The 15,335-nt window shown below is 57.8% G+C and overlaps 2 protein-coding genes across 3 annotated transcripts; one reads left to right on the top strand and one right to left on the bottom strand.

The window, feature by feature from the left end:
* Positions 1–9: 9 nt before the first annotated feature.
* On the bottom strand, positions 10–6,898 carry E2F4 (E2F transcription factor 4). 2 transcript variants are annotated; one of them, XM_069456712.1, is made up of 10 exons: positions 6,635–6,898; positions 6,095–6,204; positions 5,785–5,946; positions 5,420–5,463; positions 4,567–4,628; positions 4,045–4,342; positions 3,348–3,551; positions 1,383–1,430; positions 1,121–1,165; positions 12–1,022 (listed from the first exon to the last, which is right to left on the bottom strand). In XM_069456712.1, exons 1-10 carry the CDS (start codon positions 6,767–6,769, stop codon positions 907–909), a joined length of 1,224 nt encoding a protein of 407 aa, XP_069312813.1. In that variant the 5' UTR covers positions 6,770–6,898; the 3' UTR covers positions 12–906. The 2 variants fall into 2 exon arrangements, with proteins under 2 accessions (XP_069312814.1, XP_069312813.1); XM_069456713.1 differs by lacking the exons at positions 1,383–1,430; positions 3,348–3,551 and having other exon boundaries at positions 10–1,022; positions 1,121–1,148; positions 4,040–4,342; positions 6,635–6,809.
* A 902-nt stretch (positions 6,899–7,800) lies between these two features.
* Positions 7,801–14,566, top strand: EXOC3L1 (exocyst complex component 3 like 1). Its single transcript, XM_069497944.1, has 14 exons — positions 7,801–7,826; positions 9,070–9,161; positions 9,383–9,543; positions 9,623–9,842; positions 10,390–11,002; positions 11,080–11,197; positions 11,334–11,459; positions 11,551–11,651; positions 11,859–11,969; positions 12,682–12,811; positions 12,935–13,057; positions 13,147–13,302; positions 13,394–13,518; positions 13,598–14,566. Exons 2-14 carry the CDS (start codon positions 9,116–9,118, stop codon positions 13,785–13,787), a joined length of 2,220 nt encoding a protein of 739 aa, XP_069354045.1. The 5' UTR covers positions 7,801–7,826; positions 9,070–9,115; the 3' UTR covers positions 13,788–14,566.
* The last annotated feature ends 769 nt before the right edge of the window (positions 14,567–15,335 follow it).

The following is a 15,335-nucleotide window of genomic DNA, read 5'->3' on the forward strand; positions in this document are numbered from 1 at the left end:
GGCAGGTGGGGGCGGGGAGGGCAGGCTGCCACACCTCCCGTTCCAGTTAAGGTGACCCACCCAGTCCCACCACCAATCCAGCAAAGTCCCAAGGAGGGGTGGAAAGAACCAGGTCAGAGATAGCCTTAGGCATGGTCTTTATTCACTTGGACACTGTACAAATATTACAATTTCCTTTTGCTGCAAAAAGTATAAAAATAATCTTTTATATAGGAATCCATTTGTTACTGTAAATCTTTCTAAATCTCTGCAAATGGCTCTAAATGAGGGTAAATGAATAAATGGAAATAAGGGGGGCTATGGGGTGGCGGGAGCTGGGCAATCCTCAGGGCCAGACCGCCCAGATTCCTAGCTAGGGACCTCTGTTCCTTCTTGTTAGTGCCTCCCCGCCACCACGGGCAGGTTTCCAGGGCTAAGGGCCCAGCAGAAGAGGGGCACATGAGAGGTCCAGGAGGAGCTGGAGGGCGGAGGGTGGAGGGATGGGGAGCAGTGAAGGAAACTAGGGGTGGTGCTGGCATGTGCCCAGCTCTGCCCCACCCTTCTCTCCCAGGGGCAAACGGGCTGGCAGGAGGGCAGTGGGGCTGGACAAGCTGCCCTATGGGGGTGATGGCGGGTCCTCGGTTCTGTGCCACTGGGTGGCAGCCGAGCCTGGGTTGGGGAAGGCCCCAGAAAAGGAGAGACCAACGCTTTGGCTCCACGGTGGTGGGGGCTGAGCCCCTTTCCCCTGCACTGTGAGCACAGTGCAAGTGCCAGTGCAGGAATGGGAGCTGTGGCCAGAACTGTGCAGAGGGGAGGCTGGGGAAGCCAGGAGTCTGTGGCTCTCAAGCTGTGTAGGGGTGGGTGGGGGGAGGTCCCCAGGCAACCCCCAGGTCTGGGTCCCAGCCACACAGGGCATGTCCCTGTCAGTCAGAGGTTGAGAACAGGCACATCAAAGAGGTCACAAACACCTTCACTCTCGTCCAGGTTGTAGATGTAATCGTGGTCTCCCGGGGGTGGAGAAAGACGGAGGAGGGGGGCAAACACTGCAGAGAGCACTAGGCTGAGGCCCTGGCTGAGGCCCCACCCAGCAGCTGCCCAACCCCCTGCCCACACCCACCCCCCACCTTCCTGGGCCACCCACCTTCTGAAGACATCAACTCCTCCAGTAGCTCCGAGCTCATGCACTCTGGGAGGGGAGAGAGAGCTGTTAGGTTCTGGATCCCACCCCTCCACCCACCAAAGCCCAGGAAAGGGAATCCCCACCCGCCCATCAGGAGCTTTACGCTTTGTCCCAGGTACCAAGCACAACCATAAGGTCTTCAGAAGGGCAAGAAAACAGCCTTAAGACCCAACAGGCTGTGCTGTGTCCCTTGCTCCCGGCCCCAGGGAAGCCTGCAGCCTACCTCGTGTGGGATCAAAGATTTCTGACAGCTCTTTGGGGAGTTCCAGAACTGCAAAACAAGGAAGCCATGCTCAAGGCACAGAGGTCCAGCCTGGTCCCACTGCAGCCCCTGCCTTCCTCAGATCCCATACCACCCACCCTGGGGCTCCACACAGCTGAGGAAAGATCGGCCCTGCACTTGGTTAAGCTGGCATCACCTGTTGGTCTCACCTGTTAGACCTGAACTCCTCAGTGCTGAGCCCAGGGCACCAAAGACCCACAGGTAACTGCAGGTAACTGGTACAGCCTTTCTAACTCAGAGGTGCTGCAGAAGGGCAACAGACTCCCCTCCCTTTCTGGGCTCCGCATGCACTCCCTGTCTGATAGAGGATGTCCCATCTATCCCCACTCTAGCTGAGCACCTGCTCTGTGCAAGGCTCAGAGACCACACCCCGGGTCAGGTCACCAGGCAGAGGTGGAGACAGACATTTCAAGAGGGGCTAGTGCTGCAAAGCTCTGACCAGGATACATATGGGAAGCAGAAAAAAATGAAACCAGAGAAGACCTCAAGGAACTTCACATGCCAGGCTCAGGAGCTAAGATTTTATCCAGTGGGCCTTAGGGAGCTGTTAAAAAGGTGCTTTTGGGCCAGGCATAGTGGCTCATGCCTGTAATCCCACCACTTTGGGAAGCTGAGGCTGGAGGATCCCTTGAGGTTAGGAGTTTGAGACCAGCCTGGGCAAAATAGCGAGACTCCGTCTCTACAAAAAATAAAAAAATTAGGCAGGCATGATGGCACATGTCTGTAGTCCCACCTACTTGGGAGGCTGAGGTGGAAGGACCACTTGAGCCCAGGCATTAGAGGTTACAGTGAGCTATCATCAGCCATTGCACTCCAGTCTAGGGGACGAGTAAGACCCCTATCTCTTAAAAAAAAAAAAAAAAAAAAAAAAGTACTTTTGTAAACAGAAATGCCACAGTCAGGTTTGTGTTTTAGGAAGATCGTTCTCTCAGGGTAAAGAGGAGGATACTGAACAATCTAGAACAGAGGTGGACAGGAGTCAACCTGACTGTTAAGGATGCAAGAGAGAGACAACGAGGTGTCTGGGACAGAATGCTTAGCTAACAAGGTGGGCAGCAGAGGAAGAGAGAAGAGATGAACTGGAGTGATATACAAGGGTCAGGCCTGGGTGACGAGGGCTGATGGTAGGGTGCGCACCGAGGTGGAAAAGCGAGTTGTGGGAGGAAAATGAGTTCAACTGAGGACATGTGGGAATGAAGTGTCCGTTGGATGTGCAGAGGATGGCAGGCGGACACCGTAGGGTGGGGATTGGGCAAGAGACCTAGGCGAGGTGGCAGCTGGGGGTTCACCCACCCAGAGTCAGGGCCCCTCCAGGTGTAGAATGGGATGGAGCCCCAGAAAGTGCCAATGTTTAAGGAAGTGTCAGGGAGAGTTCAGGGAGAAGCCAGTGAGGTAGAAGAGCCAAGAGCTGGCATCATTAAAGCCAAAGGAGGAAAGAACGTTAGCACGGAGCAAGAGAGCACTGAAGCAAAGACACTCTAGAAATGTGCTGGATCAGCTTCTCAAGAGTGGCACTGCTGTAGTGCCGGAGGTGGGGGGTGACTGCTGCAACCTGAAGGGTGACCAGGCGATCAAGATGTGCAGGGGAGTACAGATTACTTTTTCAAGGAGTCCAGACAGAGAGGAGACAGGGAAGATGAGAGGGAGGACACAGAGGAGGAATATCAGTTAGAGAGGCAAGAGAGGCTTAGTGTTGCTCCAAGGGGTGGCAGGCAGGGCTTGACAGAGGGCCAGGGAGTTCTGTGCTAGCCCAGGAAGGGGAAAAAGGGCACCTCGCCCTGGCTGGCAGAGAGCTCTGTATCAGAGGGGTTCACAGGAGAGCTGGGTTCCAGCCCCAGTGCTGCTCTTGACCTAGGACTGGGCAGAAGCCGGATTCTCCCTGCCCTGGGGTGTGCAGGTACTCACCGCCTGTGGGGTCCGCCTTGATGGGCTCAAAAGAGGTAGAAGGGTTGGGTCCAGATGAACTGCTGCTGTTGCTGCTGCTGCTGCTGCTGCTGCTGTCCAGCAGGGCAGAAGACTGCAGTGGTCGGGTGTCCAGTGCTGTCGGGCCCAGCGGGAGTGAGCTGAGCTCACCACTGTCCTTGCTATCAGTTCCAGGGCCACCACTCACTGCAACCACAGCCCCGAACCCAGTCACAAGAGGGCAGGAAGTGGGTCATTGAACCTAGCAGTGCCAGAACCCGTGGCCAGGGTGACCAGTCCTAATTCCCAGACCCAAGGAGACTTAGGCATTGCCAGTTGCCCCAGAAGAGGTAACCTGGAAATGAGTGACCAAAGGAGACAAGGGCACAAGGCCTATAGGAGGAGACTCGTGGATATGTCTGCTGTGGCCACACTTCAAGAGGGGCTGCCAGGGCAGGTGAGACACCAGTGGATCTGGGGGAAACTGTCACCGTTAATGGCCCTTTACACAGTCAGAGCTTCCCTGTTATAAAGGGGTTGATCATTCACTGCCATTGCAAAGGGAGGCTGGGTGGAGGCTGGGAAAGGGAAAAACCCCTCAAAGTCTCTTCCAACTCTGAGTATGGCATTCCACAAAACAGAGGTGTTGCCTCATGGACCCCAGAAGATAATCCTATCACCAGCTCCCATCATGCCTCACCTGAGATCTCAGCTGCTGGGCTGGCCACCCCTAGGACTTCGGTGGTGCCAGGAACATGGGTGGAAGTAGTTAGCTGGGGACTGCTTGGACGTGAGGCTTCCTGGGACTGGACTAGGGCAGGCTTGGGCAAAGGTGGAGGGGTAGAAACAGCAGGTGGGCTCTGGAGCAGATCTTCAGGTGGCGGCACAGGCACAGCCACAGGTGGTGAGCTCCATGCCTCCTTGTTCACCAGCAGCACTTCAATGGGGCCACTCACACTCTTTAGATGAATCTGGTACTTCTTCTGTCCGTTGACACCCTAGAAGTAAGTGGTAGGGGACAGGGGACAGGTGGAATTGGAAGTAGGCTTGGCTCCTGCCTGATCTTGGGTCAGGGCCAGTGTCCTCTCCCACCCAGGCTGCCCATCCTCCTAGATAACCCCAAACCCCAGGGGGCCCCCTACCTGCCCCACCCGGGACTTATCAGGCTCCACAGCCAGCACCCGCCCTCAATCGACCCCGCCTGCCTGGGTTTAGCACCCACCTCTGGGATGGGCACCTCCAGGCTGGTGCCCGATGGGGCCCGGATGGCCAGGAGGGTGTCTCCTAGAATGACAACGAGAATGGGTCAGAGCCCATGGGTTCAATCTGAGCTGGGAAGGGAGGTACTTTCCCCTGAGGCAAGGCAGGAGACCATGGTCTCAGGTACTAGACAGGAGGCCTCACCCATCCCCCACAGTGGGTGGACAAAGCTAAAGCCTTTCTCTCCCCGAGGCCAGGGTCAGTAATGAGGAAATTTGGGTTCAAATATATAGAGCAAAAGATCGCTAGGCATGGGCACCTCACTCTTCGATTGACAGGGCTGATTTCTAGGTACAGGTGTTTTTGCTAAGACCAACGTCCCTTTCCCAGGACTAGCCTGAGGAACACAGGATGGAAAAGGAACAGCTCCTGTATTCACAATGCTACTAAACTAACTACAGGTTAAAAGAGAGGACCACTGTCCCCTGCACACAAGCATGCAAAAGCCTGCCTGCAAAAGCACACATGCGCGCGCGCGCGTACACACACACACACACACTCTCTCTCTCTCTCTCTCTCACTTTCCCCCGCTCCCCCTTGTGCCTCTATCATGCCCAAGAAGCCAAATCCAGGGACAATGTAGATAGGAGCAAATCCAGGAATCTTCTCCAGAATTCTTGTACCCTCTTAGTATAGTTGGCCTTCACAGGGTCCCAGTGACCCTCAAAAAGACTTACCCTGCCTGGTTCCTCTTTGAGCAGGCCCCAGGATCTTAAGAGATGGAACTCTCCTTGGGCACTTGGCCCAATACTCAGGGCTGTAGCTCAGCCCAGCCCAGCCCCACTCCCATGTCCCCCTACCCAGGCTCTGCTCACCAGCAAAGCATCTGCAGATGTCCTCATGAGTCACGTAGGCCAAGGTGTGGGGGTTAAGGAGAATGGCTGATGCCCTACCTATGGCGACGAATGGCAGGCTACAGAGAAGACCCAATTCTTTAGCAGAGGTCTGATATACAGGCCCCCAGAGAAAGTTCTGGGGGCTGGGGTCCACATGGGGCTGGATCACAGGCCAATACTGGAGGAGGAGGGGCTCTGAGGAAGGGGCCTGAGGCTGGGACCTGACCAGAGGCTATAGGACCATCCTCCCAAGAGGGACCGGGCCCAGGGCACACAGAGAAAACCCAGGTGGACCAAAGGGCCCCTTGCCCACTCCCCCAGAGCAGGGACCGCCAGGAGGATATCAGCTGTTCTGCACGTCCTCTGTGACGTTCCGGATGCTCTGCTGCACCCACACCTTGTGCTGGTCCAGTTCTTGCTCCCGCTGCTGCAGCTCCTCGATCTCTGCCTTGAGCTCAATCAGCTTGTCAGCAATCTCTCGGGTATTGCAGCCAGGCCCCACACCCCTGAGCCCAGGGAGTGGGGCTGAGAGGGACTGCTGGGAACTCTGGGTCCCATGGCCCCTGTCCTCTCCTGCACCCTCCACCCCACACCCCTGACAGACAATTCTGGACAGGATACCACCCTACTGCCCTCTCAGATATCCCCACTCACTTCCACTGGATGCTGTTCTTGGATTTTTTTTCGATCAACCCAATACCTTCTAACACGTTGGTAATGTCGTAAATCCGCCGCTTCTGGCGCACAGCTAGGGTGTCAGCTGCCTGGCAGACAGAACAAAGTGGAGAATGCTCAGCTCCACTATCAGGTGTACCCCAGCTACCCTGAAACGTGATCTGAGAGCGGGGTAGCTTGGGTTCCAACCCTATAGTGCCTCCCAGGCACCACTGCAGCTCAGGACCGCAGGGTGAGAAGAGACCTGGCACAGTCCTGAACTGATGTTCTGATGCTCCATCCCCACGCCAGGCAGGAAGGGCCACGAGGACGAGCACCTGCAGCCCCGAGCCTACCACACAGCTGACGCTCAGTGGCCTCGGCCGAATGAATGAAACAGCCCCGGCCTCTCTCCTGTGAGAAAGCACACGATGGCGGCTGCCTCTCGGAAGACCCAGCTGGGCCACCCCGGGGGTTCCCGCTACGGGCCCAGGCCTGGTCAACCATCCCCGCCTTGTCGCCCCTTAGCCCGGGCCGCACCAGCTTGAGGTCAAGCACGCCGTCCTTAGCCTCCTGCAGAAGCGACACGAACTTGGTGGTGAGAAGTCCCAGACTCTTCTCGTGCCGGCTTGGGGTGCCCGGGGGCGGCGGCGCCTGTGGCCCGGCCTCTGCCATCGCGCCCGCCCGCCGCCTCCCCTCAGCCAGGCCAGGCCAGGCCGGCGCCGCCGCCACTTCCGCTTCCGTTCCTGGCCGCCCGGCAGCCGGAGCCAGCGCCGCTACTTCCGCTTCCGCCCCGCGCCTCTTCCAGGGAACCTGGCGCAATTCCTGCCTACGGAAACTGACGCAAAACTTCAGGGACCATCAGCAAATGTCCAACTGCCGAATAAGACGAAACTACCCGGGGATCCTGGGAGATTTGACAGGTTAGGCAGAAATGTGTTGGAGGTCGGTGGGTAGCCCAGGCAGTAGAGACGTGGGAGTCACCTGAACCTTCCTTGCCAGCCTGCCCCAACACCACTAACTCTGCCCACACTGCCTGATGAACCCAACCAGTTCCCTCAAACTTTCATCTAAAGGCTGCCCCACTGTCTTGGGGTCACCCATTCTATTTCTGTCCCTCATTTCCTGCCAAACATCAAGCACTTGTCCACTTCTCTCCATCCCTGGTCCCAGCCTCATCTTTCTCTTGTCTCCACACTACAGTGCACCAATGCAAACGTATTTACCTATGTGTAGACATAAGCAAAGCACTTAGAGCAATTCCTGGCATATGGGAAGGATTATGTGTTTGCTAGGGCCTTTTTGTTATTATTATTTTTTTATTTCAGCTTATTATGGGGGTACAAAAGTTCAGGTTATATATATTGCCCATGCCCCCCCATCCCCCCAAGTCTGAGCTTCATTTTGTTATTTTTAACATTATTATTATTATTCCTTTTTAATTAATCAATTAATTTTGTAGAGACAGGGTCTATTGCTCTGTCACCCAGGCTGTAGTGCAGTGGCCCGATCATAGTTCATTGTGTAACCTTGAACACCTGGGCTCAAGCGATCCTCCTGCCTCCGCCTCCAGAGTAACTGGGTCTCCAGGCACAGGCACAGGCCACCACACCAGGCTAAGTTTTTTTTTATTTTTTATAGAGACAGGTCTCATTATGTTGTCCAGGCTGGTCTTGAACTCCTGGCCTCAAGCAATCCTCCGCCTTGGCCTCACAAGGTTCTGAGATTACAGGTGAGAGCCACTGTACTCGACCAGTAAGTTATTATATTATTCCTTTTAGGTCAGGTTCTTTGGGATACGGACTCTGAGACAGGGATTTGCAGCAAGCTTATTGGGGATCCGCACTTGTAAGAGAGTTAGACAAAAAGAATTGGGCAGATGCAGTTATAATAGAGACCTCAGCTCATCCCACCTCAGCTCTGAAATTGGGGTAGCCCTTCTGAGATGTTCACATCCAGGCAAGGGTACCAAGCCTTTGTACCCCAATATTAACTGAGAGACTCACCTGTGAGACCTCAGCAGCCTACACTCTTGGCAGCTGGAGGAATCAGTGCCTCTGCCATGGGGTCCCTTCCCCGGCTCCCTATAACTCTCAGGGTAAGCACAGCTTTCACGACCTCTTTCCTGCCACGGCCCACCGGGCCCCCTCCTCCCAACAGCCTGCATCAGTTTCTCCTCTGCAGAGGTACACAGCCTCCTCTGAGGGGCCCGTCAACACAGTTTTCATACTGTGATGTCCTCTGCGTCCATATCTGCACACTTCACCTTCCCCCCACCAGGTTGAGGCCAAGTCTAGTTCACATCTGTGTCCTGAGTGCCAAGAAGTCCTGGGTGGGCTGGTCAAGACTCAATGACCACTGGAATACACCCCTCTCCCCACCCCTCAGGGAAGTGGTGCCCAGCCCTCCCCACCCTCGGTGCAGATGCTCTTTCCTGTTGGGAATAAATTGCCAGAGACTCAGCTTCCTTCCTTTCTGTTGGTGGCCTTGGGGAGGGCGGGGCTTTGGCGGGAAGAAGGGGCTTCTGGGCTGGGAAGTGGGAGACAGGCTTCCTTGGAGAGAGGAGTCCTCCTGCTGTGTGCTGGAGTCAGCTAGAGTCACCCAGGCCCTGTGAGCGAGTGGTGGGTGTGCCCAGCTCTGCCGGAGGACAGGGCCATTCTCAAGGCCAAGGCCGTTTGCGGAGGAGGGAGAACTGGACACTTGGTCACGCCTGGTAAGTTCTACAACGAACTGTCCTGTACAGCTCAGGGCAGGAATAAGGTCCAGGGGAGCCTGTGCCCACCCTGCCCCACTTGGCACCTGCATTGGCACCACTCAGAAAGCCAGCAGGCAAGGCCTCCCAGGTGCCTCCCCATCACACCACCTCCCTCTCATTTCCTGAGGGGGCCGAGCAAGAACCTCCCTCCTCCTGCTCAGAGGGGCCTAGTCTATGGCAGCAGCTCAAAGGAGCATCCTCCCTTCCTGCTCTATCTCAGACCCCCGCCCCTGGCCCACCTCAGCTCCAGCTTCTCCAGGCCCGCCATGGATTCAGCAGCCAAGGATGAAATGCAGCGCGCACTTCCCGCTGGTATGAGCCCCTCCAGGGGGCTGGGGGAGGAACGATGGCAAGAAAGGTGGGAATGGTGGAGTTGGGGCCTCTCTGCCAGGACTGGCTGGAGCTCTATAGGGCAGTGAGAGGAGTGCACTGCCCTGGGGATGGGCTGAGGAGTACAAAGGGGAGCGGGTTTGGAGGCCACTTCCTGCAGGCCCCTCCCAACTGACATGGCTGCCCAGGCTCTTCCTGCCCAGGGCCTAAGTGGCCAGAGCAGGAGAGGGCAGAGCGGCTGGCCCGAGGTGCCGCGCTCAAGTGGGCCTCGGGCATCTTCTACCGGCCGGAGCAGCTAGCCAGGCTGGGCCAGTACCGCAGCCGAGAGGTGCAGCGTACCTGCTCCCTGGAAGCGCGCATCAAGGTGGGCCGGGGCAGGGAGCAGCAGTGCTGGGGCGGGGGTGCTGGGCTGGCTGGGCCTCACTGGCTGTCTCTTTCCACAGTCGGTGGTGCAGTCATACCTGGAAGGAGTGCAGACTGGTGTGTGGCAGCTGGCCCAGGCCCTCGAAGTCGTGCAGGGAACCAGTGAAGCCCTGAGCCAGACCCGTGGGTTGCTCCAGGGCATATCCAAGTCCTCACAGACCCTGGAGGCCCTGCGGGAGCAGGTTTCCCAGCATAAGCAACTGCAGGCCCTGTCTCAGTTGCTGCCCCGGCTGCAGGCAGGTGAGTGTGCTGGAACACTGGGCCTCAGCATCCGACAGTCAGTCCACAAATGCCCATCACTGATCAAGGGGCTGGGGCACTAGGTGGGGGACTGCATGGAGAGGCATACCAGGGACCTCCCAGGGAGTAGCTCAGGCTTCAAATGGCATATGAAACAGGGTACAAACCAGCTCGTTCTAGAGTTCCCAAGCATGGGATGCTTAAGTCAGGATGGACACCCAGTCAAGTGGCTCTAGCCACCCTGGTTGTTAACATAGTGAAGTATTTCCCTAACAGAGTGGGTGAATAGCCACTAGCATCACCCCTCAGTTCCTCCTGCCTTCCCTCCAGGATCCTCAACTTCCTCATATTCCATTAGCTCAGTCCACCAGAAAGTCCTCTAGGACTTTTTTGCCTGGATCCTTTCAGATTAGCCAATGCTTTATTGTACCAGTTATTAAATATTTTATACATCCCCCCAGCCCCAGGGCGTCAGTATCCCCTGCTGTACCCATTGCGCTGGTGGGAAGGCTGAGATCCAGAGCTGTCTCCTTTCCTCCCTCATTAGTGCCAGCTGCAGTGGCCCACACACAGACCCTGATTGATGCCCAACGGCTCTTGGAGGCATATGTGAGCCTTCGAGAGCTGGAGCAACTGCAAGAGGAGACATGGGCACCCCTGGGGAGCCTGGAGTTGCCAGTCTTCCAGGAGCTGGGCCTTCTGGCTGAGGCATTGGGCCAGGCTGTGGAGGCAGCTGCAGGGGCAGCAGGGAAGCTGGCACGGGAGGACCCAGCCCTGCTGGTGGCTGCTGTGCGTGTGGCAGAGATGGAGACTGGACGAACAACCCACCTGGGGCAGGCTCCCCGGGACTGGAGGCAGCGCTGTCTTCGGGCACTGCAGGAGGGTCTGGAGCGGGTTCACTTTGGGACATCTCTGCTGCCTGGTCCAGGGGCTCTAGCAGAGTGGCTGGAAGCTCTGCGAGTGGCCCTGCCAGCCGAGATGGCCACAGCTGAGGCACTAGTAGCACCCTGCTGCCCACCACACTACAAAGTGGTCCAGCTATGGGCCCACACCCTGCACAGTGGCCTGCGCCGCAGCCTGCAGCAACTCCTCGAAGGGCCTGAGCTGGGGGCTGCTGATGCCTTTGCCTTGCTGCATTGGGCACTGCATGTGTACCTGGGGTCAGTGTCTGGGGCATTGGGAAGTGGGTGAATCAGAGGCTGGGAGCTCAGTGTGACACTGGGCCACCAATCTCCAGTCAGGAAATGATGGGGAGCCTGGAGCTGGGGCCTGAGGCTGATGTGTCCCAGCTGGAGCCCCTCCTAACCTTGGAGAATGTTGAGCAACTAGAAGCAACATTTGTGGCCAAAGTCCAGGTGAGTAGTTGGGGCACAGGTCCAGAGAAGCTCTGTCCATCAGCTGTGGGCCTATATCTGTAGAGTCAAATGTCTTCCCATGTCTGGCAAGGTCAGTGCCTTGCTACATTCTTTTGCCCCTCACCCCTTCCCCCAGACAAGTGTGGCCCAGTGGCTGCAGAAGGCCCTGGATGGGGAGGTAGCTGAATGGAGCCGGGAGCAGGAGCCCAACACAGACCCATCTGGCTTCTACTACTCACCAATGCCAGCCATCGTGCTGCAGGTGGGTGGGAAGTGGCCAGGCAGGCCCACGGGGAAAGGAAAGGAGGGCAGGGGTAGGGGCTTTGCTGATGACTGCCCACCCTTGCCTGTAGATCCTGGACGAGAACATTCGCGTGACCAGCCTGGTCAGTGAGTCACTGCAACGGCGGGTGCATGGCATGGCACTGTCAGAGCTGGGTGCCTTCCTGAGGAGGTCTGCCAAGACTCTGACCCACTCCCAGTCCCTAGCACTGCTCCTGGAGCAGCCCAAACAGGCACTGAGTGAATAAGACCCACCAGTGGGAAAGCGTTCCTTCAAAGAAGGACTTGGGTACCCTGGGCAGTGGGCCAGGAGTATCAGGGGCTGGGGGTGTGGGGGCACCAGAGAAGCAGCAAGTCCAGCCACATCTGCCCATTGCAGCTTCAGTGATGCTCTGATCCGATTCTCCGGAGACCACCTCAGGGGGCAAGCAATGGCTCCACATTATGTGTCCTACCTACTGGCCACCCTCAACCATCAATCAGCACTCAGGTACTAGAAGGCCCCCACAGAACCCCACCTTCCCCAACCCCCTACTGAGTGCCTATTATGTGTGGACCCAGCCCAAGCTAGGTCCCTAGGGATTTTGGACTCACATAGCTCAGGGGTTTCCAATTCCTAGTTCTGCTAATTACTGGTTGGGTGAATTACGTAATCTCTCTGAATGTCACTTTTCTCATTAGTATTACAAGGGTAATAATGGAATGTTCTGAGAATTACATGAGATAAATGGATGTGAAATACGTACCACAGTGCCTGTCGCATAGTGTCAATTATTCATTCATTCAACAAATATTTATCAAGGCCCTCCTCTGTGCCAGGAAATGTCTGGGGTTCCAGCTGTGAACAAAACAGAAAAAGTTTTCTTCCTCTTAGGGGTTATTTTCATTGTAGTCGGGACGGAGTGATACGCTGATTTTTACTCTCTCCTCTTTGGGATTATCTCCCTCCCCCCTTACGGATGAGGAAACAGAAACTGAAAGAATGATTTGCTCTAGGTCACACCGTGAATTAGAGGCAGGTCCCTCTGGGATGTGTCCCTTCTAGCTCTCCCAGCCTCAGACCTTCAAATGTGCAGGGAGACCCCCTTCTCCCTCCCTCCGGCCACACACTTGCACCACAAGGTGGCGCCCGAGTGGAGGGACCACAGAGGGCCACGCGGGCCTTGGCCTTGGTCCTGAAGCCGTGGTTTTGGTCTGTCCAGCTCCTCAGTGTCCATCCTGCAGCACGACTGGGTGGCTTCAGGGGCCTTGACTTCGGTGGAAGCTGGGCTGGACGAGTTGCAGAGGAGGATCTGTCGTCTGGTGTTGGAGGCGCTGCTCGCCGAGCTCCAGGTGAAACTTCCCTTGGGTCGGGATGGAAGTGGGAGGTGGAGACACAGCCTATGTAAGGGGGGCTCGGCGGGCAATGCTAGGCCTGGATCGTTTCTCCAACTCCGGCTCCGCCCCCTTCCGCAGCCTCTGTTCGCAGCTCTGCCCTCACGCCAGTGGCTGTCGAGCCCTGAGCTGCTGGAGGGTGTGTGTGAGCGGACCGAGCGCTTCTGCCGGGACTTCAGGCGCATTCGGAACCCCGCAGTTCAGGTGCGTCGTCGGGGTGCGGGAAAGGCTGGGCGCGGGCAGCGCGGATAGGAAAGGTGACCTGGACCCCCCACCCATCGCCGTCCCCCCAGCTGCTGCTGGCGGAGGCAGAGCGCGCCGTGGTGCTGCAGTACCTGCACGCGCTGATGCAGGGCCGCCTCGTGTGCCGCGGGCCCGACGAGAGGACCCAGGCGGCCGAGCGCCTGCGGCAGGATGCTGCCCAGCTTCGCGAGCTTTTCCTCGGTTTGGTGAGAGCTCATTGGACGGGCAGACGGGCATAGTCTCCGTGGTTGGGTGGGGGCCGGGGGCCGGCGTGATACCCGACCTCGACGTGCTCAGGGCCTGGAGGAGAGCGCTCACTGCGCGCCGGTGCTGCTCGCCCTGCGGGAGCTGCTGAACCTCCGCGACCCCATGCTGCTTGGCCTCGAGGTGGCGAGCCTGCGGCAGCAATTTCCCGACGTGAGGTGAGGGGACCGGCGGAGCGGGAGAAGAAGCTCGAGGGGGGCGGGGCGGGGCTGACGTGCCTCGGTGCTGCCCCTGCAGCGAGGACCACGTCTCCGCCCTCTTGGACCTGCGCGGGGACGTGTCCCGAGAGCAGCGCCAGGCCGCCCTCAGCTCCCTGCAGGCGGGCCCACCGCCCTCGCCCCCCACGGGCCGCCGCGCACTCTTCAGTCTGGTGCTGGCGCCTGCGCCCGCGCTGTCCTCCTGCCTCACGTCGGGGTCCTGCGCCTGACGCTCGGTTGCCCGCAGAATAAAGCCACGGCTCCCGTACGCCTGAATCTGTGTGGTGGGGAAGGGGGAATGGAAGTTTAGGAGGTCCACGCACAGTGGCACGCCGAAGGTACCCTGGCTCGGTCCTGGCACACGGGCTGCGACCTACCTATCTCGACGCGGGCCCTCTCCGTGACTACGTTTCAGAGGCCCCGGGCTCCTGTCCCGGGGCTCAGATTACGCCCCACATTCTCGTCGGGGCAGCGAGCTAGTGACCCGGCCGCCCGCGGGGTCACGCCTGAAGCCCCTAAACCCGTTCCGGCTTTGGAAAGGGGACTGGCCTAGGCCGGCGCCCCCGCCTGGGGGTGTGGTGTGGTGACGGACATGCCCCCTCAGCCTATCATGGCCCCGCCCCCAGTGGTCTCGGGGGTGCGCCGCCGCGGAGACTGACGCGGGTCTCCTCGCCATCGTGTGAGCGTGCGCGCGCCCGAGTGCGTGCGTCATCGGCGCCGGCTGCCGCGAGCTGGGCGGCCGGCGACCAGCGTTGCGGAGCGGGACGGCGGGCGGCAAGAAGAGGAGCGAACAGGTGGGGGCGCGGCACGCGGACGGAATTCCCCCAAAGGCCGAGAGAAGGCACGCGACGCGGCCCCTTCTGATCTACCAGAGAACCCCACTCCATTGTCTTCCGACCCCACCCTCCATTGGGCACGCCCTTCGCCCTATCCCCCGCCGCTTATTGGCTGCAGGTCACGCCCCTCCTCGATCTCTCGGTCCCCATTGGCTCTTCTTCCACGTTATCCTCTCCTGGCGTTTTTTATTGGCACAGGCCACACCCTCTCATTTGTCACCAGACCCCGCCTTTGGTAGTTGGGGGCTCCTCCCCCACCAGCCTTCATTCATTCGGCATCAAGCGCTGGGTGCCTGGGACATGGGAGTGAATCACCCGTGCTTGCCTTCGGGTTCTAGGGATGGTGGGGGGACGTGGACCTAGCCTCCGACAGTGACAACCTAGAGCAGTAAAGAAGCTGCCAAAGCGGTGGGCCCCTCTAGACGCCGGGAAGAGGAGGTGAGGCCAAAACCGAACCCTGAAGAATGGTTAAGAGTTTGCTCCAGGGAGACACCGCGAGGGCATCCTTGGCAGAAGGACCAGAGACATGAAAGAAACAGGCATATTCTGGTAATTGCAAGGAGGTAGGTCGAAGGGGGAACTGGTCCAGGTAGAGGCCTGGAAATCAGCGAGGAGTCCAGAAAAGCATACAGCAAGTTGAGGTGAGTGAAGCCTGAGGCCTGAAAGCTTTTCAAGGACCTGATCATTAGGCAGCTTAGAGGAGGGTGGCAAAGATCAGATCTAGATGGGGAAGCAAAGCTCAGGAAAGGAATGATTTTAGTTCTGATAAGGAGAAGGGCTTTTGGGTTCATTCATTAACTAAGTAACCGCTCTGGGTCACGGACTGTTGTGGGTTCTGGGAACACAGCTGTGAACACTAGAAAGGATAAAACAGATACTGACCATCAAATTTACATACAGGTATAAAGTGTACTGACATGATGGTGATCACTGCTACAGGGA

The sequence above is a fragment of the Eulemur rufifrons genome, chromosome 23 (assembly GCF_041146395.1).
Source record: "Eulemur rufifrons isolate Redbay chromosome 23, OSU_ERuf_1, whole genome shotgun sequence".
In the NCBI taxonomy this organism is placed as follows: domain Eukaryota; kingdom Metazoa; phylum Chordata; class Mammalia; order Primates; family Lemuridae; genus Eulemur; species Eulemur rufifrons.